This window comes from Triticum aestivum, chromosome 3D (assembly GCF_018294505.1).
Source record: "Triticum aestivum cultivar Chinese Spring chromosome 3D, IWGSC CS RefSeq v2.1, whole genome shotgun sequence".
Taxonomy (NCBI): Eukaryota; Viridiplantae; Streptophyta; class Magnoliopsida; order Poales; family Poaceae; genus Triticum; species Triticum aestivum.
Window position 1 is genome coordinate 521256171 of NC_057802.1, and position 17530 is coordinate 521273700.

Sequence of the window (17530 nt, forward strand, 5' to 3'; positions counted from 1 at the left end):
CATGCTGCAAAAACAAGTTAGACGTCCTCTAATTGTTGTTGCAAGTTTTTACGTGGTTTGTAGGTTTCTAGCAAGAACGTTTCTTACCTACGTATGACCACAACGTGATTTGCCAATTTCTATTTACCCTTCATAAGGACCCTTTTCATCGAATCCGTTCCGACTAAAGTAGGAGAGACAGACACCCGCTAGCCACCTTATGCAACTAGTGCATGTCAGTCGGTGGAACCTGTCTCACGTAAGCGTACGTGTAAGGTCGGTTCGGGCCGCTTCATCCCACAATGCCGCCGAAACAAGAAAAGACTAGTAGCTGCAAGAAGAATTGGCAACATCAACGCCCACAACTGCTTTGTGTTCTATTCGTGCATAGTAACTACGCATAGGCCTGGCTCATGATGCCACTGTTGGGAATCGTAGCATAATTTTAAAATTTTCCTACGCTCACCAAGATGCATCTATGGAGTATACTAGCAACGAGGGGAAAGGAGTGCATCTACATACCCTTGTAGATCGCGAGCGGAAGCGTTCCAATGAACGTGGATGACGGAGTCGTACTCGCCGTGATCCAAATCACCGATGACCGAGTGCCGAACGGACGGCACCTCCGCGTTCAACACACGTACGGTGCAGCGACGTCACATCCTTCTTGATCCAGCAAGGGGGAAGGAGAGGTTGATGGAGATCCAGCAGCACGACGGCGTGGTGGTGGATGTAGCGGGCTTCGCCAAGCTTCTGCGAGAGGGAGAGGTGTTGCAGGGGAGGAGGGAGGCGCCCAAGGCTGAGATATTGCTGCCCTCCCTCCCCCCCTTTATATAGGCCCCCTGGGAAGGGGGGCGCCGGCCTAGATCCCATCTGGATGGGGGGGCGGCGGCCAGGGGGGTGCCTTGCCCCCCAAGGCAAGTGGGAAGCCCCCCCACCCTAGGGTTTCCAACCCTAGGCGCATGGGGGGAGGCCCATGGGGGGGCGCCCAGCCCACTAGGGGCTGGTTCCCTTCCCACTTCAGCCCACGGGGCCCTCCGGGATAGGTGGCCCCACCCGGTGGACCCCCGGGACCCTTCCGGTGGTCCCGGTACAATACCGGTAACCCCCTATTGATCAACGAGCTAGTCAACTAGAGGCTTACTAGGGACACGTTGTGGTCTATGTATTCACACATGTATTACGATTTCCGGACAATACAATTATAGCATGAACAATAGACAATTACCATGAACAAAGAAATATAATAATAACCATTTATTATTGCCTCTAGGGCATATTTCCAACACCCGGAAGGGTCCCGGGGGTCCACCGGGTGGGGCCACCTATCCCGGAGGGCCCCGTGGGCTGAAAGTGGAAGGGAACCAGCCCTTAGTGGGCTGGGGCGCCCCCCTTGGGCCTCCCCCCATGCGCCTAGGGTTGGGAACCCTAGGGGGGAGCGTCCCCCTTGCCTTGGGGGGCAAGGCAACCCCTTCCCCCCTTTGGCCGCCGCCCCCCCTTGGAGATCCCATCTCCCTGGGCCGGCGCCCCCAGGGGCCTATATAAAGGGGGGGAGGGAGGGCAGCAACACACGGCCTTGGGCGCCTCCCTCCTCCCCTGCAACACCTCTCTCTCTCTCTCTCGCAGAAGCTCGGCGAAGCCCTGCCGGAGACCCGCTACATCCACCACCACGCCGTCGTGCTGTTGGATCTCCATCAACCTCTCCTTCCCCCTTGCTGGATCAAGAAGGAGGAGACGTCGCTGCACCGTACGTGTGTTGAACGCGGAGGTGCCGTCCGTTCGGCACTCGGTCATCGGTGATTTGGATCACGGCGAGTACGACTCCGTCATCCACGTTCATTGGAACGCTTCCGCTCGCGATCTACAAGGGTATGTAGATGCACTCCCTTCCCCTCGTTGCTAGTATACTCCATAGATGCATCTTGGTGAGCGTAGGAAAATTTTAAATTATGCTACGATTCCCAACAGTGGCATCATGAGCCAGGCCTATGCGTAGTTACTATGCACGAGTAGAACACAAAGCAGTTGTGGGCGTTGAGTTTGCCAATTCTTCTTGCCGCTACTAGTCTTTTCTTGTTTCGGCGGCATTGTAGGATGAAGCGGCCCGGACCGACCTTACACGTACGCTTACGTGAGACAGGTTCCACCGACTGACATGCACTAGTTGCATAAGGTGGCTAGCGGGTGTCTGTCTCTCCTACTTTAGTCGGAACGGATTCGATGAAAAGGGTCCTTATGAAGGGTAAATAGAAATTGGCAAATCACGTTGTGGTCATACGTAGGTAAGAAACGTTCTTGCTAGAAACCTACAAACCACGTAAAAACTTGCAACAACAATTAGAGGACGTCTAACTTGTTTTTGCAGCAAGTGCTATGTGATGTGATATGGCCAGAAGATGTGATGAATGATATATGTGATGTATGAGATTGATCATATTCTTGTAATAGGAATCACGACTTGCATGTCGATGAGTATGACAACCGGCAGGAGCCATAGGAGTTGTCTTTATTATTTTGCATGACCTGCGTGTCATTGAATAACGCCATGTAAATTACTTTACTTTGTTGCTAAACGCGTTAGCCATAGAAGTAGAAGTAATCGTTGGCGTGACGACTTCATGAAGACACAATGATGGAGATCATGATGATGGAGATCATGGTGTCATGCCGGTGACGAAGATGATCATGGTGCCCCGAAGATGGAGATCAAAGGAGCATGATGATATTGGCCATATCATGTCACTATTTGATTGCATGTGATGTTTATCATGTTTTTGCATCTTATTTGCTTAGAACGACGGTAGTAAGTAAGATGATCCCTTATAATAATTTCAAGAAAGTGTTCACCCTAACTGTGCACCGTTGCGAAGGTTCGTTGTTTCGAAGCACCACGTGATGATCGGGTGTGATAGATTCTAACGTTCGAATACAACGGGTGTTGACGAGCCTAGCATGTACAGACATGGCCTCGGAACACACGCAATACACTTAGGTTGACTTGACGAGCCTAGCATGTACAGACATGGCCTCGGAACACGGAGGACCGAAAGGTCGAGCATGAGTCGTATAGAAGATACGATCAACATGGAGATGTTCACCGATCTTGACTAGTCCGTCTCACGTGATGATCGGACACGGCCTAGTTAAACTCGGATCATGTTTCACTTAGATGACTAGAGGGATGTCTATCTGAGTGGGAGTTCATTAAATAATTTGATTAGATGAACTCAATTATCATGAACTTAGTCTAAAATCTTTACACTATGTCTTGTAGATCAAATGGCCAACGTTGTCCTCAATTTCAACGCGTTCCTAGAGAAAACCAAGCTGAAAGATGATGGCAGCAACTATACGGACTGGGTCCGGAACCTGAGGCTCATCCTCATAGTAGCCAAGAAAGATTATGTCTTAGAAGCACCGCTAGGTGATGCACCAATCCCACAGAACCAAGACGTTATGAACGCTTGGCAATCACGTGCTGATGATTACTCCCTCGTTCAGTGCGGCATGCTTTACAGCTTAGAACCGGGTCTCCAAAAGCGTTTTGAGAAACATGGAGCATATGAGATGTTCGAGGAGCTGAAACTGGTTTTTCAAGCTCATGCCCGGGTCGAGAGATATGATGTCTCCGACAAGTTCTTCAGCTGTAAAATGGAGGAGAACAGTTCTGTTAGTGAGCACATACTCAGAATGTCTGGGTTGCACAACCGCTTGTCTCAGCTGGGAGTTAATCTCCCGGATGACGCGGTCATTGACAGAATCCTCCAGTCGCTTCCACCAAGCTACAAGAGCTTTGTGATGAACTACAATATGCAGGGGATGGAAAAGACCATTCCCGAGGTATATTCAATGCTGAAATCAGCGGAAGGGGAGATCAGAAAAGAACATCAAGTGTTGATGGTGAATAAAACCACTAAGTTCAAGAAGGGCAAGGGTAAGAAGAACTTCAAGAAGGACGGCAAGGGAGTTGCCGCGCCCGGTAAACCAGTTACTGGGAAGAAGTCAAAGAATGGACCCAAGCCCGGACTGAGTGCTTTTATTGCAAGGGAAGTGGTCACTGGAAGCGGAACTGCCCCAAATATTTAGCGGACAAGAAGAAGGCCGGCAACACCCAAGGTATATGTGATATACAAGTAATTGATGTGTACCTTACCAGTACTCGTAGTAGCTCCTGGGTATTTGATACCGGTGCGGTTGCTCATATTTGTAACTCAAAACAGGAACTACGGAATAAACGGAGACTGGCAAAGGACGAGGTGACGATGCGCGTCGGGAATGGTTCCAAGGTCGATGTGATCGCCGTCGGCACGCTACCTCTGCATCTACCCACGGGATTAGTTTTAAACCTCAATAATTGTTATTTAGTGCCAGCTTTGAGCATGAACATTGTATCTGGATCTCGTTTAATTCGAGATGGCTACTCATTTAAATCTGAGAATAATGGTTGTTCTATTTATTTGAGAGATATGTTTTATGGTCATGCCCCGCTGGTCAATGGTTTATTTTTGATGAATCTCGAACGTGATGTTACACATGTTCATAGTGTGAATACCAAAAGATGTAAAGTTGATAACGATAGTCCCACATACTTGTGGCACTGCCGCCTTGGTCACATTGGTGTCAAGCGCATGAAGAAGCTCCATGCAGATGGACTTTTGGAGTCTCTTGATTACGAATCATTTGACACGTGCGAACCATGCCTCATGGGTAAGATGACCAAGACTCCGTTCTCCGGAACAATGGAGCGAGCAACCAACTTATTGGAAATCATACATACCGATGTGTGTGGTCCAATGAGTGTTGAGGCTCGCGGAGGATATCGTTATGTTCTCACTCTCACTGATGATTTAAGTAGATATGGGTATGTCTACCTGATGAAACACAAGTCTGAAACCTTTGAAAAGTTCAAGGAATTTCAGAGTGAGGTTGAGAATCAACGTGACAGGAGAATAAAATTCTTACGATCTGATCGTGGTGGAGAATATTTAAGTCACGAGTTTGGTGCACACTTAAGGAAATGTGGAATAGTTTCACAACTCACGCCGCCTGGAACACCTCAGAGAAATGGTGTGTCCGAACGTCGTAATCGCACTCTATTGGATATGGTGCGATCTATGATGTCTCTTACCGATTTACCGCTCTCATTTTGGGGTTATGCTTTAGAGACTGCCGCATTCACTTTAAATAGGGCTCCGTCGAAATCCGTTGAGACGACACCGTATGAATTATGGTTTGGGAAGAAACCTAAGCTGTCGTTTCTAAAAGTTTGGGGATGCGATGCTTATGTCAAGAAACTTCAACCTGAAAAGCTCGAACCCAATCGGAAAAATGCGTCTTCATAGGATACCCTAAGGAAACTATTGGGTATACCTTCTACCTCAGATCCGAAGGCAAGATCTTCGTTGCCAAGAACGGGTCCTTTCTGGAGAAGGAGTTTCTCTCGAAAAGAATTAAGTGGGAGGAAAGTGGAACTTGATGAGGTGATAGTCACCCCTTCCGAACCGGAAAGTAGCGCAGCGCGGGAAAATGTTCCTGTGGTGCCTACACCGACTGGGGAGGAAGTTAATGATGATGATCATGAAGCTTCGGATCAAGTTACTGAACTTCGTAGGTCCACAAGGACACGTTCCGCACCAGAGTGGTACGGCAACCCTGTCCTGGAAATCATGTTGTTAGACAACGGTGAACCTTCGAACTATGAAGAAGCGATGGCGGGCCCGGATTCCGACAAATGGCTAGAAGCCATGAAATCCGAGATAGGATCCATGTATGAAAACGAAGTATGGACTTTGACTGACTTGCCCGATGATCGGCGAGCCATAGAAAACAAATGGATCTTTAAGAAGAAGACGGACGCGGATGGTAATGTGACCATCTACAAAGCTCGACTCGTCGCTAAGGGTTATCGACAAGTTCAAGGGGTTGACTACGATGAGACCTTCTCACCCGTAGCGAAGCTGAAGTCCGTCCGAATCATGTTAGCAATTGCCGCATACTATGATTATGAGATATGGCAGATGGACGTCAAAACGGCATTCCTTAACGGCTTCCTTAAGGAAGAGTTGTATATGATGCAGCCGGAAGGTTTTGTCGATCCTAAGAATGCTAACAAAGTATGCAAGCTCCAGCGCTCAATCTATGGGCTGGTGCAAGCATCTCGGAGTTGGAACATTCGCTTTGATGAGATGATCAAAGCGTTTGGGTTTACACAGACTTATGGAGAAGCCTGTGTTTACAAGAAAGTGAGTGGGAGCTCTATAGCATTTCTCATATTATATGTGGATGACATACTGTTGATGGGAAATGATATAGAATTCTTGGAGAGTATAAAGGCCTATTTGAATAAGTGTTTTTCAATGAAGGACCTTGGAGAAGCTGCTTATATATTAGGCATCAAGATCTATAGAGATAGATCAAGACGCCTCATTGGTCTTTCACAGAGTACATACCTTGACAAGATATTGAAGAAGTTCAATATGGATCAGTCCAAGAAGGGGTTCTTGCCTGTATTGCAAGGTGTGCAATTGAGCACGGCTCAATGCCCGACCACGGCAGAAGATATAGAAAAGATGAGTGTCATCCCCTATGCCTCGGCCATAGGGTCTATTATGTATGCCATGTTGTGTACCAGACCTGATGTAAACCTTGCCGTAAGTTTGGTAGGAAGGTACCAAAGTAATCCCGGCATGGAACACTGGACAGCGGTCAAGAATATCCTGAAGTACCTGAAAAGGACTAAGGATATGTTTCTCGTTTATGGAGGTGACGAAGAGCTCGTCGTAAAGGGTTACGTCGACGCTAGCTTCGACACAGATCTGGATGACTCAAAGTCTCAAACCGGATACGTGTATATTTTGAATGGAGGAGCAGTAAGCTGGTGCAGTTGCAAGCAAAGCGTCGTGGCGGGATCTACATGTGAAGCGGAGTACATGGCAACCTCGGAGGCAGCACAGGAAGCAGTCTGGATGAAGGAGTTCATTACCGACCTAGGGGTGATTCCCAATGCGTCGGGCCCGATGACTCTCTTCTGTGACAACACTGGAGCCATTGCCCTTGCGAAGGAGCCCAGGTTTCACAGGAAGACCAGGCATATCAAGCGTCGCTTCAACTCCATTCGTGAAAGTGTTCAAAATGGAGACATAGATATTTGTAAAGTACATACGGACCTGAATGTAGCAGATCCGTTGACTAAGCCTCTCCCTAGGGCAAAACATGATCAACACCAAGACGCAATGGGTGTTCGATTCATCACAATGTAACTAGATTATTGACTCTAGTGCAAGTGGGAGACTGTTGGAAATATGCCCTAGAGGCAATAATAAATGGTTATTATTATATTTCTTTGTTCATGGTAATTGTCTATTGTTCATGCTGTAATTGTATTGTCCGGAAATCGTAATACATGTGTGAATACATAGACCACAACGTGTCCCTAGTAAGCCTCTAGTTGACTAGCTCGTTGATCAACAGATAGTCATGGTTTCCTGACTATGGACATTGGATGTCGTTGATAACGGGATCACATCATTAGGAGAATGATGTGATGGACAAGACCCAATCCTAAGCATAGCATAAAAGATCGTTTAGTTTCGTTTGCTAGAGCTTTTCCAATGTCAAGTATCTTTTCCTTAGACCATGAGATCGTGCAACTCCCGGATACCGTACGAGTGCTTTGGGTGTGCCAAACGTCACAACGTAACTGGGTGACTACAAAGGTGCACTACGGGTATCTCCGAAAGTGTCTGTTGGGTTGGCACGGATCGAGACTGGGATTTGTCACTCCGTGTGACGGAGAGGTATCTCTGGGCCCACTCGGTAATGCATCATCATAATGAGCTCAATGTGACTAAGGCATTAGTCACGGGATCATGCATTGTGGTACGAGTAAAGAGACTTGCCGGTAACGAGATTGAACAAGGTATTGGGATACCGACGATCGAATCTCGGGCAAGTAACATACCGATTGACAAAGGGAATTGCATACGGGATTGATTGAATCCTCGACACCGTGGTTCATCCAATGAGATCATCGTGGAACATGTGGGAGCCAACATGGGTATCCAGATCCCGCTGTTGGTTATTGACCGGAGAGGCGTCTCGGTCATGTCTGCATGTCTCCCGAACCCGTAGGGTCTACACACTTAAGGTTGGGTGACGCTAGGGTTGTAGAGATATGTGTATGCGGAAACCCAAAAGTTGTTCGGAGTCCCGGATGAGATCCCGGACGTCACGAGAGGTTCCGGAATGGTCCGGAGGTGAAGAATAATATATAGGAAGTCAAGTTTCGGCCACCGGGAAAGTTTCGGGGGTTACCGGTATTGTACCGGGACCACCGGAAGGGTCCCGGGGGTCCACCGGGTGGGGCCACCTATCCCGGAGGGCCCCATGGGCTGAAAGTGGAAGGGAACCAGCCCTTAGTGGGCTGGGGCGCCCCCCTTGGGCCTCCCCCCATGCGCCTAGGGTTGGGAACCCTAGGGGGAGCTTCCCCCTTGCCTTGGGGGGCAAGGCAACCCCTTCCCCCCTTTGGCCGCCGCCCCCCCTTGGAGATCCCATCTCCCTGGGCCGGCGCCCCCCAGGGGCCTATATAAAGGGGGGGAGGGAGGGCAGCAACACACAGCCTTGGGCGCCTCCCTCCTCCCCTGCAACACCTCTCTCTCTCTCTCGCAGAAGCTCGGCGAAGCCCTGCCGGAGAACCGCTACATCCACCACCACGCCGTCGTGCTGTTGGATCTCCATCAACCTCTCCTTCCCCCATACACGCGCCCGACCCGTCCGACACTGGCGCCGCGGCTTATTCCGGCCAACACTCACCCCCTAAGCCGTGGCCTCGCCACACGGCCTGCCGACAGGGGCCCTGGCTCGTTGTCGTCGCCATGTACGCCTCCGCTGCGTCTCCGGCACAAGCCACCGCTCGCTGCCGCTGCTGCAGCCCGCAGCCCCGTGCGCCGCCACGCCGCGTCTCTGTGCCACGCGCCTCCACGGTTGTCGCGCCGAGCCGTCGCGACCTCTGCGCCACCACGCAGGTCCTTCGCGACCTCCTCGTCTCCATGACCGCCGTGCCCTTCGCGCGCACGACATCACACCGCACAGCCGTGGACTCGCCGCGCGTTGCCGTTGCCACGCGCTCGCCGCGCGCCGCAGCCGATGCCTCCATGTCGGCCGCGCACGCCGCGCTCGCCGCGGCCGCCACCGCACGGCACGGCCGCCCCTCGAACCTTGTGGCTCTGAATACCAATTGTTGTTGCCGCCCTAGACTAACTCTCTCTGGTTCACTCACGGACGGAGGTAGACTACGGCAAGATGGACAGTTTCCTGGCGACCAACGCCCCGGCGCCCAAACGCCTTCTTTTGTATTCAGCACAAAACTGCCTCACTACAAACATGATTACAGCCGGCTTTGTAGCCCTTGGCGCCGACGCAGTGCCCACGCTTCTAACGCCCACGCACGCACCCTCGCTAACAGCCTCCACGTTCGGCCATGCAAGCTAATTCCACCATGCACTAACAACCACACATGGCTAGCCGAAAGCACTGGCTCTTACGCCTGCCCAGCGACACACACGCACGCCACAGCCTAACTATTGCCACGAGCCCACACACGCATGCCACACACGTGAACGCATGGCTTATTCCTAACAAGGCGCCTCGTAGTTGATAAGAACATCACCTCTCATTAAATGCAAATCGCCGAAAATTCTAAAATAAATCCAGAATAATGCATGCGAGCATTAGAACTTGAACCCAGGTGGGCTGGGATACCATTGGCCTCCTACCTATGATGGTGATTTCTGTTTTGAACATCCCAGAAATAGGCCTTGCTGGAGTACGCCTTGGAGAACGGCCCATCACCATCGTTGAGTACAAGACGGAGAAAGACGGGAACATACCCTTTAATGAGGTCGTTTGGGAGGAGTTCCTCACAGGAAAGGGATTGAAGGTTGGCACACCTGTGTTAATCACAATACGGAACGACAGTAGGAACGACTTGTTACAGATGGGTTGACTTTGACCTCGTTTAGAAATTATCCCAAAGTGGTAGTTTGTTTGTTAAGATGTTAATAAATATATATTGTTGTTTGTTTGTTTGTTTGTTTGTTAAGATGGATGATACACTGTTGTTTTTGTTTGATTCTAGTGGAACAAATATGAAGCTTAGTCGTTTCCATTCAAAATAGATAAAGACTTGTTCAATTATATTAAGAATTACTCCCTCCGTTCCTAAATATAAGTCTTTGGAGAGATTTCACTATGGACTACATACGGAGCAAAATGAGTGAATCATACTCTAAAATGCATCTATATACATCCGTATGTGGTCAATAGTGGAATCTCTACAAAGACTTATATTTAGAAACGGAGGGAGTATATAACTATTTTACTCTTTATAAGTCATGTGTACAAATGTTGTCGTGGCAGCCATATTTTTTTTACCAGGACGTCTATCATGGCGAGCGCTCTGGTTTACTCGCCATTGTTACTTTCACCCACCAGTAACGGGTGATCAGTGCTACCCACCATAGGAAACCTAGTTAGCGGTGTTGGGCGCCATGCCCGCCACTGCTGACATATTCGCAGTGGCGGGCTCCCTCCATGGCAACACTCGTCATTAATGGCCTTTTTGGGTCCGTGTCTTGTACCCAATATTATTCTTTAACATATGTTTCTTTTATTTTTCGGAGTCCGAAAACTCCTGAAATCAGAGACATAAAATTGTGCATGCTTTTTGACTTTGTAAATACGTTATTGCAAATAGATATAAAACTATGCATGTTTCGGTAAGTTAATGACATGAAAACTTAAAAAAAATAGGTAAGTTCCATAACAGTCATTCTGTAGCACTGATCTTACACAAGATTAGATTGAATGACGGTAGAGTGATATGAATATGTATATTGAAAACAAGTCATCTAGTATGAAAAAAATGGGTTCGCGAGACAATCACGTGTAGTGAAGAAAAAAAGAACATTTACATTTGTTTCCAAAGAAAATAATAAGGAACACTTCACAGTTAGAATGAATTAAATGAATGATTTACACAAGGACAACTATTTCACAACTCATAACGACATCAATCTCATTCCTCAATATGGTTTTCTGTTCACCCTCCAACAGTTGTTCCTAATCTCCCCAGCCCTTCCAGTCAACGGGCTTATGTTTCCCATTTTGACCATCGAGGCCGCGGAATTCTTGAAGAAGTCCTTCTGGCTACTGGAGAACCTGTGAACGATCGACACGGTGGTCGCGGCGACGACGGGCCGGATCGGACAACAATACCTGGTCCAAAGGGAGAGGGGCGCGGCCACGCAAGAGGCTGCCGTAGTACTTGTTGTCGAATACATTAGGGTTGTCTGTGTCGAGAATCACCAGTGTCTCCTTGTCCTGCCTGGCGCTGCAATTCCGCTGCGTCAACTGGCATTGTACCCACCCAAAGGTGTTTGCTCCTTGGAGATCGACATGGTCAGTGTCGTCGAGGCCCAAGTTTTTGAACTTCTCTTGGAGCATCTGTAGAGAGTTGAAGGGGCTCGTGAGATTGTTGGCGCTCTCGATGTTGGCCCAGCGGCAGACTCCGGCGTGGCCCTCCAGCTAGCTCGATGGATATCAGGGCAACCACGGCTTGGATGTTGGCGCAAGACACAATGCCAGGGGAATGCATTCTCTAGCGTGCCATTGGTGATATCGTCCACCTCAAACCCACACGTCGACCTGTCATTGACATGGACCTATTTTTCAATATCGATCATCAGGAGGTCTTTGTCCAGCCAAAGCGAGCCATCAAAGCCCTTGGCAAAGTATTCTTGGAAGTGGAGACAGATGAGGCTGGTTGGGATGCGTGCGTCGGTGAGGCAGGTGTCTGGATAATGCATCGACAATGTCACACACACTAGGGCACCAGCCATCATAGAAGAATGAGCTCAACCTAGCACGAATATCACCATGACCAAAATCCTACACTTACGGAAACTATCTACGAAAAGCAACTCACAGAAATAACTCCACGTTAATCTCCCCCCCCCCCCATTTGCAGGGTGGGGCCTTCTCCCCTGGTGTCTCAATCATGCCTTGCCAACTCATCCCGTAACTTCCATTCCATGAAAAGTTGCTCGTAAGTGTAGTAAAGTTCATGACATGCAAAAGGAAGCAGCCATGTGGACTACTACACATTTAGAAGGACGGTAGGGAGGTGGTGCACGGGCCTATGCACACACACCACGGGCCAGAAGGAGGGGGTGTGGGCCCACGTGGCTCCTCTAGGGTCCTCCTTTGGCAGGTGTGTTGTCTCCAACGTTATTCATTAATGTAATTTTCATTTATATTTCAAACTCCAGAAAATCTTGAAATCGGAGACACAAAAACTTGCCTCCTTCCTGTCAATTTGTTAATAGGTTATTCCAAATAGATATAAAACTATGAAAGTTTTGTTAAGGCAATGTCATAAACTTCAAAAGACATAGATATATAGTCCCATGAAATGCCATTTTGTAGCAGTGGTAAAGTGATATGAATATGTTTATCGAAGACAAGTCATTTGATATGCAAATATTTTTTTGCAACAATCACATGCTGAACATTTACATTTGTATCCAAAAAATAATAATAAGGGAACACTTTACAGTTGGAATGAATGAAAAGAATGATTTACACAAAGACAACGAGTTCACAACTCATAACATCAATCTCATTCATCAATAGGGTTTTCTGTTCACCCTCCGACAGTTGTTCCTAATCTCCCCGGCCCTTCCGGTCAGCGGGCTTATGTTCCCCATTTTGACCATCGAGGCCGCGAAATTCTTGAAGAAGTCCTTCTGGCTTCCGGAGAACCTGCGAACGATCCGTGCGGTGGTCGTGGCGGCAACGGGATCAGACAACATCACCTGGTCCGAAGGGAGAGGGGCGCGGCCACGCAAGAGGCTGCCGTAGTACTTGTTGTCGAATACATTAGGGTTGTCTATGTCAAGATTCACGAGTGTCTCCTCATCTTGCCCGGCACTGCAGTTCCGCTGCGTGAACTGGCATTGCGCCCGCCCAAAGGTGTGTGCTCCTTGGAGATCGACATGGTCAGTGTCGTCGAGGCCCAAGTTTTTGAACTTCTCTTGGAGCATCTGTAGAGAGTCGAAGGGGCTCGTGAGATTGTTGGCGCTCTCGTTGTTGGCCCAGCGGCAGACTCCAGCGTGGCCCTCCAGCTAGCTCGATGGATATCAGGGCAACCACGGCTTGGATGTTGGCGCAAGACACAATGCCAGGGGAATGCATTCTCTAGCGTGCCATTGGTGATATCGTCCACCTCAAACCCACACGTCGACCTGTCATTGACATGGACCTATTTTTCAATATCGATCATCAGGAGGTCTTTGTCCAGCCAAAGCGAGCCATCAAAGCCCTTGGCAAAGTATTCTTGGAAGTGGAGACAGATGAGGCTGGTTGGGATGCGTGCGTCGGTGAGGCAGGTGTCTGGATAATGCATCGACAATGTCACACACACTAGGGCACCAGCCATCATAGAAGAATGAGCTCAACCTAGCACGAATATCACCATGACCAAAATCCTACACTTACGGAAACTATCTACGAAAAGCAACTCACAGAAATAACTCCACGTTAATCTCCCCCCCCCCCATTTGCAGGGTGGGGCCTTCTCCCCTGGTGTCTCAATCATGCCTTGCCAACTCATCCCGTAACTTCCATTCCATGAAAAGTTGCTCGTAAGTGTAGTAAAGTTCATGACATGCAAAAGGAAGCAGCCATGTGGACTACTACACATTTAGAAGGACGGTAGGGAGGTGGTGCACGGGCCTATGCACACACACCACGGGCCAGAAGGAGGGGGTGTGGGCCCACGTGGCTCCTCTAGGGTCCTCCTTTGGCAGGTGTGTTGTCTCCAACGTTATTCATTAATGTAATTTTCATTTATATTTCAAACTCCAGAAAATCTTGAAATCGGAGACACAAAAACTTGCCTCCTTCCTGTCAATTTGTTAATAGGTTATTCCAAATAGATATAAAACTATGAAAGTTTTGTTAAGGCAATGTCATAAACTTCAAAAGACATAGATATATAGTCCCATGAAATGCCATTTTGTAGCAGTGGTAAAGTGATATGAATATGTTTATCGAAGACAAGTCATTTGATATGCAAATATTTTTTTGCAACAATCACATGCTGAACATTTACATTTGTATCCAAAAAATAATAATAAGGGAACACTTTACAGTTGGAATGAATGAAAAGAATGATTTACACAAAGACAACGAGTTCACAACTCATAACATCAATCTCATTCATCAATAGGGTTTTCTGTTCACCCTCCGACAGTTGTTCCTAATCTCCCCGGCCCTTCCGGTCAGCGGGCTTATGTTCCCCATTTTGACCATCGAGGCCGCGAAATTCTTGAAGAAGTCCTTCTGGCTTCCGGAGAACCTGCGAACGATCCGTGCGGTGGTCGTGGCGGCAACGGGATCAGACAACATCACCTGGTCCGAAGGGAGAGGGGCGCGGCCACGCAAGAGGCTGCCGTAGTACTTGTTGTCGAATACATTAGGGTTGTCTATGTCAAGATTCACGAGTGTCTCCTCATCTTGCCCGGCACTGCAGTTCCGCTGCGTGAACTGGCATTGCGCCCGCCCAAAGGTGTGTGCTCCTTGGAGATCGACATGGTCAGTGTCGTCGAGGCCCAAGTTTTTGAACTTCTCTTGGAGCATCTGTAGAGAGTCGAAGGGGCTCGTGAGATTGTTGGCGCTCTCGTTGTTGGCCCAGCGGCAGACTCCAGCGTGGCCCTCCAGCTAGCTCGATGGATATCAGGGCAACCACGGCTTGGATGTTGGCGCAAGACACAATGCCAGGGGAATGCATTCTCTAGCGTGCCATTGGTGATATCGTCCACCTCAAACCCACACGTCGACCTGTCATTGACATGGACCTATTTTTCAATATCGATCATCAGGAGGTCTTTGTCCAGCCAAAGCGAGCCATCAAAGCCCTTGGCAAAGTATTCTTGGAAGTGGAGACAGATGAGGCTGGTTGGGATGCGTGCGTCGGTGAGGCAGGTGTCTGGATAATGCATCGACAATGTCACACACACTAGGGCACCAGCCATCATAGAAGAATGAGCTCAACCTAGCACGAATATCACCATGACCAAAATCCTACACTTACGGAAACTATCTACGAAAAGCAACTCACAGAAATAACTCCACGTTAATCTCCCCCCCCCCATTTGCAGGGTGGGGCCTTCTTCCCTGGTGTCTCAATCATGCCTTGCCAACTCATCCCGTAACTTCCATTCCATGAAAAGTTGCTCGTAAGTGTAGTAAAGTTCATGACATGCAAAAGGAAGCAGCCATGTGGACTACTACACATTTAGAAGGACGGTAGGGAGGTGGTGCACGGGCCTATGCACACACACCACGGGCCAGAAGGAGGGGGTGTGGGCCCACGTGGCTCCTCTAGGGTCCTCCTTTGGCAGGTGTGTTGTCTCCAACGTTATTCATTAATGTAATTTTCATTTATATTTCAAACTCCAGAAAATCTTGAAATCGGAGACACAAAAACTTGCCTCCTTCCTGTCAATTTGTTAATAGGTTATTCCAAATAGATATAAAACTATGAAAGTTTTGTTAAGGCAATGTCATAAACTTCAAAAGACATAGATATATAGTCCCATGAAATGCCATTTTGTAGCAGTGGTAAAGTGATATGAATATGTTTATCGAAGACAAGTCATTTGATATGCAAATATTGTTTTGCAAAATCACATGCTGAACATTTACATTTGTATCCAAAAAAAATAATAAGGGAACACTTTACAGTTGGAATGAATTAAAAGAATGATTTACACAAAGACAACGAGTTCACAACTCATAACATCAATCTCATTCGTCAATAGGGTTTTCTGTTCACCCTCCTACAGTTGTTCCTAATCTCCCCGGCCCTTCCGGTCAACGGGCTTATGTTCCCCATTTTGACCATCGAGGCCGCGAAATTCTTGAAGAAGTCCTTCTGGCTTCCGGAGAACCTGCGAACGATCCGTGCGGTGGTCGCGGCGGCAACGGGATCAGACAACATTACCTGGTCCGAAGGGAGAGGGGCGCGGCCACGCAAGAGGTTGCCGTAGTACTTGTTGTCGAAGACGTCAGGGGTGACTGTGTCAAGATTCACGAGTGTCTCCTCATCTTGCCCGGCACTGCAGTTCCGCTGCGTGAACTGGCATTGCGCCCGCCCAAAGGTGTGTGCTCCTTGGAGGGCGACAAGGTCAGTGTCGTCGAGCCCCAAGTTTTTGAACTTCTCCTGGAGCATCTCGAGAGAGTCGAAAGGGCTCGGGAGATTGTTGGCGCTCTCGATGTTGGTGGTCGTGCCATCTCGGCGGCCCAGCGGCACACTCCAGCGCGGCCCTCCAGCTAGCTCGACGGAGATCTCGGAGGCGAGGGCAAGGATGTCGGCGCAGGACACGATGCCGGGGCATGCATTCTCCAGCGCACGCTTGATGTCGTCAACCACCTTGAACCCGCGTGCTGACCTATCGTTGGCAGGGACCTCCTTCTCGGTCATGATCGCCGGGAGGTCGTTGTCCAACAAAAGCGAGCCATCACAGCCCTGAACAAAGCAATCGTGGAAGTGAAGGCGGATGAGGCTGGCTGGGATGCGCGCGTCGGCGACGCGGGCTTTCTGGATGACGCGCCGGACAATGTCGCCCGCACCGGGGCACGAGTCGTCGTAGAAGGACGAGCTTAACCCGGCACCCGCATCGGCACCTGCATGACCGTGGGCTCCAGGGCTCAGTGCTAGGACCAGCGCTGCCGTGAGGAAGAGGCTGCAGCGAGCAGCTAACGGGAAGCAAGAGGAAGCAGCCATGGATTAATTTGCAAGCTAGCTGCTAGAAGGGAATGAAGGAAATATCGCAGCGATGGATGTGACGGAAACCAGAACGGTATGGAAGCTATATATAGTCTCGCCATTTTGCTTGATGTTGAACTTCTTGGTAGGATTTCGTGGAAGCGTGTTTGACATGTTCCACATGCCGTTGTCAACTTGAGTATTAACGCTGCCGTACGTCGCCTATGGCCTACCGCAGCTTTCCTTTGCTGCACGAGGCTGCTCATATTATTTTACTACTGTATATGATTAGCGCCAACAAATTGGAAGAGGTCGTTCTGATCTAAGAGAAGAGGTCCTTCTCACGAAATATACGAAATATTGTGTTGTACTCCCTCCGTTCTATAATATAAGAACTTATTATATCTGATTTGCCCTGGATAAAGTTTAATTTTCCTTATTCAACATGTGATATGTCGACGACTTTGTATGTAGTTGCCACTTGCCAGGAATGGGCCGATAGACTAAGACCGGATTATCCACACCGTGTAATCCTTACATTTCTTCTATCCTTCTCCCATTTCTTTATTTTCTTTATACAATGAGAGACCTTTTGCTTCTATTTGTATACACGGGAAGTCTTCAACAAGCAACGCTTTTGGTTTAGAATACTACTAGCCATTCCGCGGAAAGCCTTTTAAGATTTTGTAGAGGGTGGGAAAAGGAAGCATGTGCGCATTTTGT

At 48.8% G+C, this 17530-nt stretch overlaps 1 protein-coding gene and 3 pseudogenes across 1 annotated transcript; all 4 read right to left on the bottom strand.

Moving 5' to 3' along the window:
* Positions 1-11060: 11060 nt before the first annotated feature.
* On the bottom strand, positions 11061-12065 carry LOC123076442 (peroxidase 15-like; annotated as a pseudogene).
* A 519-nt stretch (positions 12066-12584) lies between these two features.
* LOC123076443 (peroxidase 15-like) lies at positions 12585-13662 on the bottom strand (annotated as a pseudogene).
* A 519-nt stretch (positions 13663-14181) lies between these two features.
* On the bottom strand, positions 14182-15258 carry LOC123076444 (peroxidase 15-like; annotated as a pseudogene).
* A 595-nt stretch (positions 15259-15853) lies between these two features.
* Positions 15854-16862, bottom strand: LOC123075188 (peroxidase 2). Its single transcript, XM_044497851.1, has one exon. It carries the CDS (start codon positions 16823-16825, stop codon positions 15854-15856), a length of 972 nt encoding a protein of 323 aa, XP_044353786.1. The 5' UTR covers positions 16826-16862.
* Between the last annotated feature and the right edge of the window lie 668 nt (positions 16863-17530).